The sequence below is a fragment of the Phoenix dactylifera genome, unplaced genomic scaffold, assembly GCF_009389715.1.
Source record: "Phoenix dactylifera cultivar Barhee BC4 unplaced genomic scaffold, palm_55x_up_171113_PBpolish2nd_filt_p 000076F, whole genome shotgun sequence".
Taxonomy (NCBI): Eukaryota; Viridiplantae; Streptophyta; class Magnoliopsida; order Arecales; family Arecaceae; genus Phoenix; species Phoenix dactylifera.
In genome coordinates this window covers 726,399-742,616 of record NW_024067675.1, presented here as the reverse complement: position 1 = coordinate 742,616, position 16,218 = coordinate 726,399, and the positions used below count along the sequence as shown (strand labels likewise).

The following is a 16,218-nucleotide window of genomic DNA, read 5'->3' as shown; positions in this document are numbered from 1 at the left end:
CTCTCTCTCTCTCTCTCTTTTCTATTTTTTGCATGATCTAACATGAATTCAAAAATAAGATGGTCTTAGTTATCACTTGGTAATGTTTTTGTTCTTATTTTACAATTATTATTGAATATTGCAACCATTACTTATTACATGCGAAACATGTGAAATTTTTTCCTAGAAAATATATTGTCTTTCAAAATCACAAAAAATTGTATAGAAATTCAGAATTTTGCTAAGCCATAAAGTGTTATTTAGATTTTTTAATTATCCAAAATATATCCAGTGAATAATCGATATGGAATTAAAGATACTTTCATATGGATCTTCGTCTACTTCTTTTTTTTAATTCAAGATGTTTTTGTCGAACTAAAAAATTAAACTTATTTAAATTTAATTACAATACAACGATAAGTTGGGGTCAATCCAAGATGATAGAAAAGAAGAAGATAATTATTATTAAAATGGGTGATGGGGGCAATGCTAACTAACAACTACCCCCTACCAAGCAATTCCCTCCATCCCTCCCATCTTAACGCTGCCACGACACTTCCCTTCTCCCTTCTTCCATTGCATACCCACGTCATTCCCATGGAAGCTCTCATCTCCCTCCCCTCCTCCCGTTCCTTCCACCTCTCAGCCCTCCCCTCCAAACCCCCACACCCCCTCCCTTCTCTTCCTTTCCACCACCACCACTCCATAAAAACCCATCACCGCATCTTCTCTCCAACCAAAACCACTAGACTCAATGCCCAGCTCTCCTCCTCCCCTGCCACAACCATCACCGATCTCCCCGGCGCCGAGGCCCGCACCGGCGGCGAGAAATTCAACTGGTTCGCCCACTGGTACCCGCTCGCCCCGGTCTGCGACCTCGACAAGCGAGCCCCCAACGCCAAGACGGTGATGGGCCTCGACGTGGTGATCTGGTGGGACCGGCACGAGGGCCGGTGGCAGGTTTTCGACGACCGGTGCCCCCACCGCCTCGCCCCGCTCTCCGAGGGCCGCGTCGACCCCTGGGGCCGCCTCCAGTGCGTCTACCATGGATGGTGCTTCGACGGCAACGGCAGCTGCAAGTACATCCCCCAGGCGCCTCCAAACGGCCCTCCGGTAACGCTTCCCATACTATCTGTATCAAATCTTTTCTCGCTTTACTTCTCCAAGTTGTTGGTGAAACAATTTGAATAGAATGAAATGCTCAACGTAGAAATAATCACATCTTTTATCTAAGTTTTTTTTTTTTTTTTTGGTTTTAAAGATTTAATTGTGCATTAGGTGTTTGCTTTAGTTTTATCGAGTTTGTACGACTCTGCAGGTTCATACGTTCAATAAGGCATGCGCAGCTGTTTATCCCAGTGTTGAACAGAATAAGATTGTCTGGTTTTGGCCAAGCACTGATCCCGAATACGAGGATATTTTGATGAAGCAAAAACCTCCTTACATTCCAGAGTTGGATGACGCATCGTACACGTCGACAATGGGGACGAGAGATCTTCCGTATGGGTAAATTCCATTCTCTGTATTAACTTTAGCTCTGTAGTCCAAAATTGAGGATTCAATGTCTTTAGAAGCTTGAAAATATTAGCAGGGTTTTACCTCTCTTTCTGTATAATTTTATCGCTTATATATATAGATATTTACACCCACACATACATATATATATATAGCTATTACACACGCACACACATATGTCTATATCCATATATATGTATATACATACGTGTATATATGTGTGTATATACATACATGCATACATATATACTGCTTGATGCAATGAAACTCTTCTAAAATGGCACAAACAAAGTCAAATTCAACATTAATCATCACATCGTAGACCTGAAGTTAAATTGTTAGGTGAACAGTTTGTGTTGTTACAGATTATAGTCAGCAGAAGGATGGCCGTATTATTTTAAAAGACAATTATAAAGATCAATCACTAAAGAGAAATTAACACTAGCTAGAAAAATGAAGGCCCATAAATAAACTAATGTTTCCAAATGGAGAAACTCCGGGTAGACTTGCATTAGGGGGTCTTTTTGTTTTTGTTTTTTTTTTTTTTTCCAGCTTAGACTATTGCCTCTGACCTTAATGCATGTAAAAATCTCAAGTAATACTAAGCAACATCCAAAAACCAGGGTGCTGAACTTGTCCTAGAAGCCCCTCTTCGGAAATTAAATTCTAGTCTGGTAAGTGCTGTGTAGATGTCAGCCAGGTCTGTAGTCATTTTGACACCCCTCAAAGGATTCCCAATCCCTCGAATTAAAAATCACCTGTTGCCCTGCATGTTGATATCTCTGGTTTTCATTTTGATGCTCGGTCAACCTTATAGAAACTGTCCATATGCTTCTGAACCTAGTCTGTTTAATTTTTAGCTAGACTGTCAAAATTTGTTGTTAACAGTGCTAGCTTGCTTATCTTTATGGACTCAAGCTGCTGGATCAACATATCACATACTCCCTTGGTATGTTTTGAGATTCAGCTGACACTAGTCAATTACCTTGTTTATCATCATTGTCTTTCAAAGCATCATCTTATTGCCTTGTACCGTTGACTCCTTTGCCTCCCTATTCTTCTTTTCTTCTATATCGACACATTTGCTTTATGTGTAATCAAAGAAAAGAAGTCCTATCTATCTGTACTTGAGACACTTGATTTTATGCTGCAGTAAGCATTGCTACTTATACTGTTTAATGAGTCTCCAATGTTGCTGCTATGCATGTGATCAGGAGTATACTGGAGGGGTTATTTGTCCACAGACTTACTGCCCACAAGATCTAGTGCTCCATGGTCATAATCATATTGCATTTCCCACATTTTTGTTCTTCTGTTTTGGCTTCTAGATATTCCTGATAGATGCAGCTGCCTTAAATAATAGACTTAACATTAGATCCCAAAAGTTTAAACTTTGAAGGAAGGGATCAACAAATGTATATCAGTCCTTAATGCAGCCCGGACCATGCATGTCAAGGCATGAACAAGCAAGGGGTCAACAATGTATATTAGGTCTTAACTCTCTCTTTCATGTGCTAACCATTATCTTAAGCTTTTAGGGAAGGGGTTAATAATGTATATCAGTCCTTAACACCCCATCTCATGTGAGGCCCGGATCATGCACGTGAAGGCATGAAAGAGTCAAGAATAACTCGAGATAAGAACGAGCCAAGAACAACTCAATAGGGAATGAGTCAATGGAAGAAAAGATTCAAGAAAATAAACATGTAAGCTTGGCTTGAACAGGATTTGGATCTATGACCTTTGGGTCTGTTACCATGTTAACTGCTAGAACCCAAAATCTTAAGCTTTTAGGGAAGGGATCAACAATGTATAAGGTCTTAATGCTTCCTTGGCAAACAACCTGAAACTCTATACTGAAAAGAGAGATGTCTATCATTAGATGTGTTGCTTCAGCCTCCAAATAACCTTGTGAACATCTATATTTGTCTTTAAATGACTTACTTCTAGCCAATGGTTGAATTTATTTGCATAATCCTTGACTTTGCATAATTCTTGCTTTGTGTTGATGCAAGGTTCATAAAGATAACATCTTGGTCATCTGAAAGAAGTTTCTTTAGAAACTAAAACATCTTAGGCTAGAAATAGATCTTTTGGTTGCATTCTCAAATTTGTTGCTTTCGAATTTATTCCTGCCATGCAAAGATGTAGATCTATATCTTTACGATGCCAACTTTGACCTCTTATCTCCTAACTCCATGCACCTCAAAATCCTCACTGCAATGTAAATCCGATCTGATTTCTTTTATAATATTTGAAGATATATCAATTGTCAATTTGTAATGCTTAATCTCCTTAATGATATACTCCTGTGGGCTTTGTGAGATATTCCTAATTGTTGAAATCATCAAGAGCATTTTAGCATAGAGGTGGGACCTGAATTCATTTAGTCATTGGTCATGTTGGCTCCAAGGTCTCAATCCATCTTGCTAATTTCTTTACAAAATTTCAAGAGAATCAATTTCTCTTCTTGTATTAGGTGGATACAAGGGACATTACGTTGATGTCCTTGATTATATTAAAAAAATGCCCTTGATTTCTTGATTGATTGTACAATGATTTCAAGGATTGAAACTTTCTTTCTTAAATTCCCAAGCAGCTGGCTTCAACTTCTCTTTCTGAGTGTATTAGACTTGAATACTCTTTAGAACAGCCATCCATGTGTCTTTTTTCACCCCAAGAAGCAAGAAATAATGCTCTTTCCAGATATTCAAGGAATCATCTGTAGGTTTATTTTGCTGGGATCCCTGATCAAATGCACTTTGGGCTCCATGAAAATACCTAAAGACCATGTAAAGTCAGTAGAGACTTGTTATTCTAAATTTGTTTCCTCATCTTTCTTCTTGTAATTTCTAGTTTTTGATTAAGGCAGATATTATCATAAGGGCTCTTATGCTAATTTGGATGCTTGGACTCTACTCTGTTGTCCCTATTCTCAAATCTTCTTTGGTGCATTTTGATGTTTGGGCCAACATATGCTGCAACAAAAAAATCTAGGAGTAGGTAAGTTGAGGAATCAATGGCCAAGGACTTGAAAAAGGTGATATCAACATAATATGTGGAATTGGACAGAAAACCCAGTAGGATTTAATTTCCAACTTATAAGTAGTCGGCATATGGCTTAATGTTATGGTTTTCATACAACCATATGCTTATTTTATGTTGTACCAGTCTTGTGTGAAATGAATATATATTTTGACGACTTTTTGGACGTCCTCTTTAAGCATTATTGCAGTTTTTTTTCTAACAGAAGTTTAATTTTTTTCCCTACCTGTACATTTGTCTTCGATTTTTCATGTCAGGATTCATCAAGGCAGGTCAAGAAGGGCCATCTGGTTATTTTCCTGAACTAAATAAATAAAACAACTTCTTCTCATGCATCTCTAGACCAGTACAACATTAACAGTTGGACTGTGATGCTTGGTAGACTCACTTGTTAATCAGTTGTTTAGAGGCATGGCTACTATAACCTACATCGGTTATGAGATTGAGGATGCATGAAAACTTAAAGGGGTCAGGTCTTAGAAATTGCTATGCACTGATATACTGGTGCTTGCTCTTCAAATAACATCATTAATCACTTTCTTCAATGACTTTTAGTTGAAGTCTTTGACATTTGACACGCAATTATTTCAATGATCAGCGAATGATTCAAAGCAAACTCACTTCTGGATCATTAGTTTGATGTCTTTCAGTTGAAGTTGTTGAAGCCTGACACATAATTACTAATCAGCCAGTGATGTGCAGAAACTCACTTATGAATAATTTGTTTGAAGATTTAGTTAGGAGGAACCACCTAAATATCCAAATGGAGGATGATGAAAACTAAAGATCCTAGCAACTCTTCATGCAGTGAGTCACTGCATTGGATTTTAGACAAGGTTGTGCCATAATGATCACTTTCTAAAAGGGTTTACACTTCAGAAGTGTCGATACATGATGAGAGTGGATTGCATTTGTTCATGTTATCTGCATGTTTTCCTATTTGGTTTACATTATGCAAATTGCATTTACTTTTGACCTCATCCATTGACAGTAGGCATTACTTGTCACCCAATTGGCATTTCAGGTATGAAGTTCTGATAGAAAACCTCATGGACCCTGCTCATGTTCGGTATGCACACCGTGGAATAATGAGAATTCCAAAACGTGAAGTGCCCGGCAGATATGTACTTATTGATAACTTCTTCTTGTTTTCTTTTTAGGTTTATTTTAATCACATTAGACTCATGAGGGTAGCATTTCTTAGTTTGTTGTTTATCAGAACACAAGGGTCATGCAAACATCACTGAGCCATATCATACTTTCCATTCATTTTTAGAGTTAGCCTAGTTCAGTCTATTTTGGTTAACACCACTGACTGGTAAAATTCTTACACAGCTAAGGCTGATCGAGAAGGAGGCATGCCCATGGAGATAACAATTGAGACATTAAATATAACTGGCTTCCTTGCAAAGCAGGAGCTTGGCTACGGCAAGTTTGTAGCTCCATGCGTCTTTTATGTTATGCCTGGTTGGTCCTCAGAGGATGGTTCTGTTTCATCTTTGAATATCCAAGAGGTAATCATTTACATCTATTTAATTAATATCTTATGACAAAATGGAAATTTATTTGTTCACTTTCATTTTTTTCTTTTTTTACATTGGGTTAATTCAGGTATCTTCAACTAAGTCCCAGCAGAAACAACGTAGGTCCCTGCTTATTTTTATGTGCATTCCGGTTAGTCCTGGAAGAAGCAGAGTGATTTGGGTCTTCCCAAGAAATTTTTCAGTTTGGATAGACCAAATTGTCCCTCGGTGGATGTTTCATGTGGGACAGAATCTTATTTTGGATTCAGATCTATACCTTCTTCATGTTGAGGTAATATGTTATCCTTTTGAGTTGCCTAAGCTGCTTTATCCCATCCTTCTCAACTAATCTAAGAAAAATTCTTTAAGCTTCAGATGCTTTATTGGTGTAAAGCATCTTTCACCTAATATTGAGGCAAATGCTATCTTCTGAGGATGGCACTGCTCTTGTGCATGCTGGGAGATGACACTTTAGCCTTGGCTGTCCTGAAATCTTCAAAGTGGACTTATAGAGTCAAACTAGCGAGCATCTAGTTGATAAAGGTTACATGCTTGTGTTCTCAAGTGATGATGCAAGTTATAGGCAACATCTTTATAAGTATATATATTTATATATGCAGTCATACTATATATGAAAAAGAATGCTAACAAGGTATGCTAAACTAGTACTAGGACCCGTACGAATCGAACGAATCTCTTTATGATAAACAGATCCATTTTGCAAGTTCGTTATTACGGGTAGTTCCTTTATCAAGATTTACCAACTGGATATCTGAAAATCATTTCCTCCAACATTCATTTAACCAAACCTAAGTTTGCGAGTTTCGGGTTCCATACAGTGTTTTGTTGTATCCGTATGGAGCCAGTATCGGTCGATCCTTGGGACACCACCCCGTTGGTTCATCAACAATAGATTGCTTCCCTTGGGCCCTGCATGCCCGCAATGGGACAGAAACTTAACAAGGTCGCGGGTCGGTATGGTACCGATTCGGTAACCGGCAAGCCCAATTTTTTTTAAGTTTTTCAAGTTTGATTAATTGGTAATCATTTTTTTTAACTTTTTCAATATATTTAAGTATGATTTGATGTTTTTTGATGTTTCTATAATTTCGATATAACCTAAATGATGCATCTTGTTATTTTAAAATAATAAAAAATATAAAATGATTAGTGAGATATTGCATGCTATGAGAAGCAACATGAAATATCTTAAAATTAACTAGTGAGGTGAAAAATATAACATAATACAATCAATTATATATATTTAAAGTACAACATATATACCGATATCTGGATCATTAGCATAGTCAGGAGGCATATTAGCCCATCTCTCTAACCAAGCAGTGTTGTAGTCTTGTATGTTCATCCCATAAGGAACATGCTCTAGGTTATAAGCACTCTCGGATCTCTTGTTGAAGCTCTGGCTTTGAGAGGTGTCCCCTGGTTGATAATACGGTTGTGGAGGGGTCCATCCGAATAAACTTGCAACAAAATTCGACCCATAAGATGCTTCGGGCTGCGTAGGATAGTAGCCACCGGAAGACGATACCTCAGACGCACCATATCCATATCCATATCCGTATGGGTTATAAGCTTCCTATGGCTGCAGTAATAGAATCAAGTATACGACTCGAAACTTGATACATCTATGGATCCTACTCCACGTGCGAGGTTATCTTCAGCTGCATCATATCCTCTTGAATAACCTCGAGTAGCCCATCTCCTATATACAATCGTATCATCGCAGACTCTACCAGGTCGTGTTTCGTGGTTCTTATTCTGTGCAGCATGCGTAACCGGTAAATCAAAGACCACCCTATGATTGTCTTATAAATGGTGGTCTCATGTCCTCCACTACCCTCCTAGCCAACAGTTCTATATTGGTTAACTTATACATATCACTTAAGTTAACTTACCTCTTACAGATATAGGGTCACAACTTTTAGATCAGGCTCCATCTTGTAAATCACGTTACGCAGAGTGACCAGAAATTCGTCATCTATATCGATTTCAGGTACAGTGTACTGAAACCTTAGTTTCAGATAGTATACTGCATATAGAGTTCGTAATTATTTTAGTAAAATTGTACAAATACAGGAGCAGTCTAATTTTTAATATTTTTGCTTAGCTACTAGATACAAGTCCCTACCCATCTGGTAGTCTCATTGCTGCTCAATGATATTAATGTTCTCCTAGGCATATGTCAAATCTGCCTCTCTGATCCGAATCTTTGCCCTCTCCATCATATGATACAAGAAGTCCATCTAGGGGTACCTCTCGCTATCCACGGCCCAAAGTATTTCATATAATGGTTTGATGGCCTTCACTATCTTCTTGGCCCGTTGCCAAAATATCTGCCTCGTCGCCAAATCCTCAACAGTGCTCCCTTCAGTGCTGGCCCTTGCAAATCTACTTTTCTGCCACTCGGGACTGACAAACATATGACATAGGGCAGCTTTCCTCTCAAAAAGGCTATCAAGTGCAACATAGTTGGTAGCAAACCGTGTCACTCTTGGTCTCAAGATCTCTTCCCCTACCTATCTTCTCATTAGTGATAGGACCCATGTATGGCTATAAATATATTTGGTGATGGTTTGGGATATCTCTACTATCTACTACACCCTATGAATCTTCGCAACATCCATCAACATGAGGTCGATATAATATGTATCACATAGGGTCCAAAAAATATGTGGTCGCTACTCTATTAAGATCTCTCCGATGGCCTTATATTGTGATCCATTATCAGTGATAACTTGCACGACGTTCTCGTCTCCTACCTGATCAATCACCTCGTCTATCAATCAAAGGATGTATATGGCATCGTGTACCTAATCGGAAGCATCAACCGACTTATAGAAGAAAGTCTTTGTATCACAATATTTCAAGAGGTTGATAATGCTCCGCTCGGTAGGACCGGTCCAACCATCACACATCACCGTCAGTCCATATGTGGGCCACTTGCTTTTGTATGAGATAATCCACTTCTCTAGCTCCTTATTATTGTCAAAAAGCTCACTGTAGATGTCATTCGGTCCTGGAGGATTTACATTAGGACCGGCAGCCTATATAGAGGAAATGGCAGACCTATAATACGTATTATCTATCGTATTCACTAAGATGTGGTTGAAGTGGAATAGCTTGCTACATATCTTTTTTATTCTTCTTTAGCATTATGTCAACTCTCTACTTCTTCGAATTCTTGCTGGAGAAGGCATATGGATCTAAATTATGGATGGTAGCTCATAATGGAATCTCTCTAGAGAACTTCTTTCTGCTACCAAAAGCCTCCAGTATAGATGCAATACGGCCACCGCCTCTCTAACTAAAGAGGTCCTCCTAAACTCTGAATCTGCCCTGCTGCTCGTAGAACCGATGCCCGGCTTGTAGTATGAGGGCCCAAATTCAGCCCTATTTCTGGTCACCTCATCCTGCTGCCACTAATCATCCAAGCTTGCCTGAATGCTAGCCTGGATATGTGCCTCCTCGTTATTTGGAGCGGATGCCTCCTCTGACTTCCTAAAGTGATAGAAAGATGGCTCTACCGCTTGGCGGTCCACCTCCGCCTTCTTTTTGGAAACCCTCTCTTTTGCTGCTTTGAAATCAAAAAAGTACTTCTTCATCAATTGCCGAACCTTTGTAGGCATTTTCGGCACATAGGATAACCATCAGCTAAATGCAGCTTCAACCTAGTTAAGCCATTCTTGTACTGTTTGGGTAAAGGGCAGGAGCGCTCTTTCCCTCTCACCAGTACTTCCTCCTTTTATAGTTCTCTGTCTTTATCCCAGGTGCTCAAGCCATTTTCTTCAATCTGCACTGCCCTTATTTTTTGAACTGTGTTTCATCAGTTATATTACCAAAGATGCCGACCCAAAAATATCTGTCCATAATCCCAACCAATGTCATGCTCTAGCTGCTTCTTTTTTCTTGATGGTTCTATTCCTACAGGTTTACCAAGTACGTCAGTTTATCAATTATTACTTTAAAAAATACATCTGATTTATCTAATATTTAGTACTAATTTTTTATTTTTTATTTATTTAAATATTTTTAATATTTTTTAGATTAAAAAATATGTCTAAATACCATAAATTCAAAAAATATATGTTTTTTATTCAGAAAATACTTCTGAAATATGTATTATGTACTGCTAATTTTCATAATTTTTGGTATTAATTATATTTAAAAATTATTTTTAAAATTAAAAATAATTTTTAAATATAAAAATTAAAAAAATTAATTTGAGCTTAGATCCATGTAGAAGCCTATCATAGATGCTATATATATTTTTCTAGACCCGTGGGTATGCATCAAAGGCTACTTATTTCTCGATCTTTTTAAAATTTAGGCCTAGGCCATTATGCGCATAATCGCATCAAAATTTAGCTGAAGAATAACTTGCATGCCCCTGAATACACTTTTTATTTTATAGTCTTTTAAAATTTTACTTTATCTAGTTTTTATTTTTTTCTCCAAAAATATTTTTATTTTAAAAAATTTTTATGTGATTGTGTAGATCATTCCTAAATCTACAATATATCATAAAATCAAACCAAAATCAAAAGTTTTGGCATGATCTCTTCTTATTTTGCAAATTTCAAGATATTTTTTGGCGTCCAAAAAAAAAAGAGAGAAAATGAGACAGAGGAGAAGAAGTATACCTTATTGTACTGAATTAGCTTATTTTTCGCTGTAGGAAAGGGAGGTTATTCGAATAGGTTGAGAAAGCTTGAGAAACTTCTCAGGCCTTCCCAACTTATCTTTAAAACAAAAAGAAGAGAGGGGTAGAGGGCCGATTCGGACCTGGTCCGACTCGGTGCGAATCGGACGGTTTGCACCGGTTTCGCACAGAATCGGCCGATTTGGACCAAGTTAGTGCAGTTCGCGGCCAGTTCTGGCCGGTTCCTATTGGTTCGAGACCGGTTCCGTCCTGTTCAGAGCCGGTTCCAGAAAAAATAGATGAACCAACCCAGTCCCCCACCGGATCAACTCGGTACAGACCGAATCGGGCGGTTCGGCCTGATTCGGCAAACCTTAAATGCTAAATTCTCTCCACTCTTTCTATAACCTTTCTTGATTAGGAAAGGACAGATGAAGGTCAAAGGTGGTTTTACTTTTTGAATTTTGAGATAGTAAAGGTGTTTTTGTACCCAAATAAATTGTGGATCCATGTCCCAAACTTGATCAACTAGAAAACCTACTAACATAACATTTCCCAAAGATATACATGGGACATGAGGGAAGTATTTGGATTGTTTCTTCATGATTTCTGTTACCATCCTTTTTTAAGTTAAAAGATAGTTTTCGGAAGCCTCCCACATCCATCAGGCCATATCCGAGTTGTACTGATGGAAATGGAAAGACAGCTTCTTTCACTGTTAACAAATTCATGTAGTTCTCCCTCTCAGTTTATCTGGTACAGTAAACAAATTTTCTGAGCCAAGCAATTGCATTTTGAAAATATAACATCAGAATTTCATCTTTTGCTTTCCTTAGAAACTTCAGAAATTCTATACCCCTATGGGATAACTACTATCAAGGAGAGCTTATTATCCTCGTCTCTGTAGTATACTATTCTTCTTCCTTTCTTTTTTCTTCCCCAGCCAAAGCCATGTTGGCACAGTATGTCATAAAGGGTGCATTAAAAAATTCATGTGTGAATAAGATGTTTGCATGGTTTATATATGGTTGATTTTCCTTATATCCCTGGTTTTCTTTTTATTGCATTTTTTTTCTGTTTTTAGAGATCAAATCAGTCTCTCTCTCTCTCTCTCTCTCTCTCTCTCTCTCTCTCTCTCTCTAAGCATCTGCATGCTGCTGCTTTATGGTCATAGTACCATTCACACCATTTGAATTTGATATGATTGATGTCTTACAGCCAACCAGTTCGTCTAATTTTGATGTTGCTGGAAGTTACATTTTCATTATGTGTAACTTTTGACTGAGTAGTTCTTTACAGGAGCGTAAGATTGCCAAGGTTGGCCCTTCTAATTGGCAAAAATCTTGTTTCGTGCCAACTAAGTCAGATGCCATGGTGGTTGCCTTCAGGAATTGGCTAAGGAAATATTCAAACAATCAGGTTGACTGGGGAACTCTACCTACTGCATACCTTCCACCAACCCCTCCCAAAGAACAGCTTATGGACAGGTAAGTTGTGAAAAAAGAGAAATATCATTCGTCAACGAAGTTATAGTGGTTGTTGACTGGATGCATATAATTCCTAATACACATGCACAGATGCTCAAGTGAATGTTCTCACACTCGCATGTGTAAATACAAAAATATGTTGTCAAATGTTCCATTGCATTAGCTGAATAACTGATATTAGAGAAAGAAGATCTAGATCTGATGATGTCAAAGAATAAAAGAAAGCTATTAGCTGGTGGAAAGTCCATTTTGTTAGGGAAGAAGGGTGTAAGTAACTTTCCTTAAAATAAACCTGCAAAGTCATTGTCTTGATGGGAGTTCCACTCTCTGAGAGACTTATTCGGTTGTCAACACATTGCAATTATTAGAGATGCAATTCTGCTGTATATTGATGATAGCTTGCATTTGTTCTTCCCCCCCCCCCCCCCCCCCCCCCCCAAAACCCTAAAAACACATAGAAGAACAAGAAGAAGCAGAGATGCATTCATTTGCTCCATGACATGGGATTACTTTCAACTAATCTAATTAGGTGTCTGGTTTCTGATATTCTATTTAATTATCCATGGGATTCAAGTATCTTATTTGATATTATCGGCAGAACTTAACTCAGACTTATTCATCTGTTTTCTTTCAGATACTGGTCCCATGTTGTGCAGTGCAGCAGCTGTCGTGTGGCTTTAAAAGGCCTGAGAACACTGGAGGTTTTTCTGCAAGTTATTTCAATAGCCTCCATTGGAATTGTTGCAGCTGCAAAGCAGGGTTTGATGTCGACCATCACCAGGACTGCTGTTGTCTCAGCAGCAGTACTGTGCTTCCTCGCATCCAGGTGGCTGTCTCACTTAATCTACAAGAATTTCTATTTCCATGACTACAGTCATGCTTTCAGATGATTGTTCTAGATTTTGCCCTTTCTCTGTAAACAGATCGAAATGCTTATGTGTCTATTATTTTATTATATCTGTAAATAAAAGGTTTCAACTAAATTATAGAGATGATAAAAGAGCAAATACAAGATCTACATCTGTGCGAAAGGCATATTTCAGAAACATCATTTTTTTTTGGATCCTGGTGTTGTGTCCAAAACTACTGTCCACTGACCTGCTATATTGAGTTTTAATTTTGCAAACATTTCTTTTCATATGTATATATACATACACATATACATATCTGCCTTGGCTTATAATCTTTAGAATCTATGGGATTTACCATGACTAATATTTGTCGTTTCTGGCTAAGCCATTGCTGTGGCTATATTGTTAGTAAAAATGAGAAGATTTTGCAAAGTATCTTTTTTTTCGTAGCTGATAATTTTCTTTTTTCCTCCCCTCCTCTTTCTCTTATTGATTGAAAATGGCCATTCTTGAGTTCTTGACGTTGCAGACACTATTTAACAGATGGGGAGCTTGGTAACTAGGAATGTCTGCACAGGAGTGACTTGAGGTTTCTTAAACAAAACGAACCATTTTTAACTATAAATTAACTTCTAATACCATGTATTCTAGGTCAGTGCTTGTGACTGGAAGAGAGATGTCAAGTTATATTACAAATTTATTGAACTCCTAGTGATCATGATGTGCATCAAAGAAGTTATGATAGTAGCATTCGAGCTCTTACTTCGTCAAGTGAACATGCTGATTGGGTTGGCCTATCTGGCATCTCGGGCCAGGCCTGTGATGACGTGTGCAAGAAGGGTCCAGTTCTGCACTATACTAACTTATATTCTGTTTGATTTTTTTAACTCTAGTTTTGTGTGCATATTTTATCAGTAGTCCGCAAGTAAAAGACCTGTTCAATGCATCGAGAAACGGGAGGGGAAAAAAAAGAGTTGGGAGGGGGGGCGTTATGAGTAAGGCTTTTAGAAATTAAAAACTATGTTTTTTTCTGTCCTGCCAAACTAGCATTGAAAGACACAACGTCTGAAATGAAATCATCTACTGAGCAAAGATGTGCTTCTTCCATTTGCAAATGCCGCTCCCAATTTTATTTTTTTTAACCTATTTGTTATTTAAAATTTTCCACTGCAGCATTGTCCTCAACAAGTATGGCTTCTCTGTTTCCCAAGTGATCTCCATGTAAAAGCAAGGATCTCTTCCTGCAGATTAGGTACACGATGTGAGAATTGATCCACATGGACTTAAACGCACTGTCTTCAAATTCTTGTTGACAGTGTAGAGATAGATTTCAGTGGCAATTATTTTTGAGGATAAAAATACTAAGAGCCTCTTTGCTCACCTCTGTCCAGCCAAAATAGTATGGAAAGCGACTGCATCTGGAATGGAATCATCTAGGGCCCAAATAGTGGTACACTTTTGTTCCTTTTTAAGTTAGCTTTCCAACGGATCCAATTTCAGCTTCATCATAGATGTATATCAAAAGTTACAAGTAGAATATCAATACTTGTACAGGCTGATAATTTCCAAATCTGGCTGTTACGTTTTTAGAGATGGGATCTCGCCTCCACCCTTTCTTAATTTGATCATGCATGCCTCCAAGAGTCCATGATGACAAGGGAGTCTTAAATTTGGTCCTCCTTTCACCTTGGACTTAGATGGAATGGGTTCATCTCGACTTGCATACGTTAGACTCGACTAATATGACAAAAAAATCAATCAAACTCGAATTACTTCTGATAATTTATTAAAATGCAACGGTGAAAGGGGAATACATCTTTTCATGGTAAATTTACAAAATATGTGCATGAAAATAATGATAAGTGCAATAAGAAAGGGGTTAATTTATGCATTATTTAGCACTTATCACTGCCGAACGGGATGGAGAAAAGAGTCGCTTCCTGCGCACCGACGGACCTATACAAAGCATCACCGGTGGGGTTCCGGTGAGGGCCCTCCAATGATAAAGTTAGAGTAGATTTTAGGTGGTCCAACCAAAAAATCCTCAGGCGTTACCTGATAGGGCTATTTATAGTCTCTACAGAGGTGCCCAAATGACGTGCAGTCGGGGCTTGCTTGAAGCATATGGTGTAGGCCATCTTTGTGAACGGCATGGCGTCGACAGAGGTGGCAGGGTACGGTCCCTGGTTGACATGTCATGGAGTAGTTAGTAAGCAATGCATGGTGCAGTGAGGTTGTAATGTACGACCACGTATACGGATATAGGGGCGCGTATAGGCGCGCACGTGTTTGCGGTCGTAGGCGAGATCGGGCTCGCTTGGAGGCTGTAGTCTTTACTTGGTGAAGTCAGCTTAATGAGCACTAAGATCGAGCCGACTTAGGGGGCCACGACATACATTCGGTGAGGTCGGCTCGACGGACACTGAGGTCGGCCCAACCTCCTTGGCTCTAAAGTCAGCTCGGTAGGGGGCTCCGAGCTCGGGCCGAGGTGTCGTTGTGGATATCTACGGTCGACGGGGCCTCTTTAACTCTTGGTCGATCCTGCAGAACACTCCAAGCCCGGCTCGAGGGGCGTCATTATAGATACCTATGGTCGATAAGGCCTCTTCGTCTTTTGGTTGATCCTGCAGGGCGCCCCTAGCAGAGAGGTCCGATCGAGGTCTGCTCGGCCTTTTGTAGGGTCTGGGGTCAGACTAATGCTCAGCAGGACCGAGGTTTGGCCTGCTCGGTGCTGATGTCTATTTGGCTGAAATTGGGTGGTCTCATATTGTGAGTAGGACAATCCATTTTGCCCCCCATCAGTATATATACATGGCAAGTTAATAAATTTGTTAGAAAATGGATCTCTAGTGGTGAGAACTAATATAGGATCCCCCCCCCCCCTCCAAAAAAAAAAAATTGCATGATCTAACATGAATTCAAAAATAATATGGTCTTAGTTATCACTTGGTAATGTTTTTGTTATTATTTTACGGTTTTTATTGGATATTGCAATCATTACTGATTACAAGCAAAATATGTGAAATTTCTCAGAGAAAATATATTCTGTCTTTCAAATCGCAAAAAAATTGTATAATTAGATTATAATATAGTAACTCATAATCTCGTCCAGCCAAAAAGTATTATTTAATTTTTTTAATTATCTAAAATCTATCCAG

General features: G+C 38.6%; 1 protein-coding gene across 3 annotated transcripts; it reads left to right on the top strand.

Moving 5' to 3' along the window:
• The first annotated feature begins 436 nt into the window (after positions 1 to 436).
• Positions 437 to 13,272, top strand: LOC120103903 (protochlorophyllide-dependent translocon component 52, chloroplastic-like). Of its 3 annotated transcripts, none has more exons than XM_039116207.1 (7): positions 437 to 1,092; positions 1,298 to 1,485; positions 5,564 to 5,659; positions 5,873 to 6,053; positions 6,151 to 6,354; positions 12,022 to 12,209; positions 12,844 to 13,272. In XM_039116207.1, exons 1-7 carry the CDS (start codon positions 457 to 459, stop codon positions 13,097 to 13,099), a joined length of 1,749 nt encoding a protein of 582 aa, XP_038972135.1. In that variant the 5' UTR covers positions 437 to 456; the 3' UTR covers positions 13,100 to 13,272. The 3 variants fall into 3 exon arrangements, with proteins under 3 accessions (XP_038972135.1, XP_038972136.1, XP_038972137.1); XM_039116208.1 differs by having other exon boundaries at positions 5,564 to 5,663; positions 5,880 to 6,053; XM_039116209.1 differs by lacking the exon at positions 6,151 to 6,354.
• The last annotated feature ends 2,946 nt before the right edge of the window (positions 13,273 to 16,218 follow it).

Coding starts and splice junctions, on each gene's coding strand:
- LOC120103903 (XM_039116207.1), top strand. CDS start 457: ATGGGGGCAATGCTAACTAACAACTACCCCCTACCAAGCAATTCCCTC. Junction 6,355..12,021: donor TATACCTTCTTCATGTTGAG/GTAATATGTTAT, acceptor AGTTCTTTACAG/GAGCGTAAGATTGCCAAGGT. Junction 12,210..12,843: donor AAAGAACAGCTTATGGACAG/GTAAGTTGTGAA, acceptor GTTTTCTTTCAG/ATACTGGTCCCATGTTGTGC.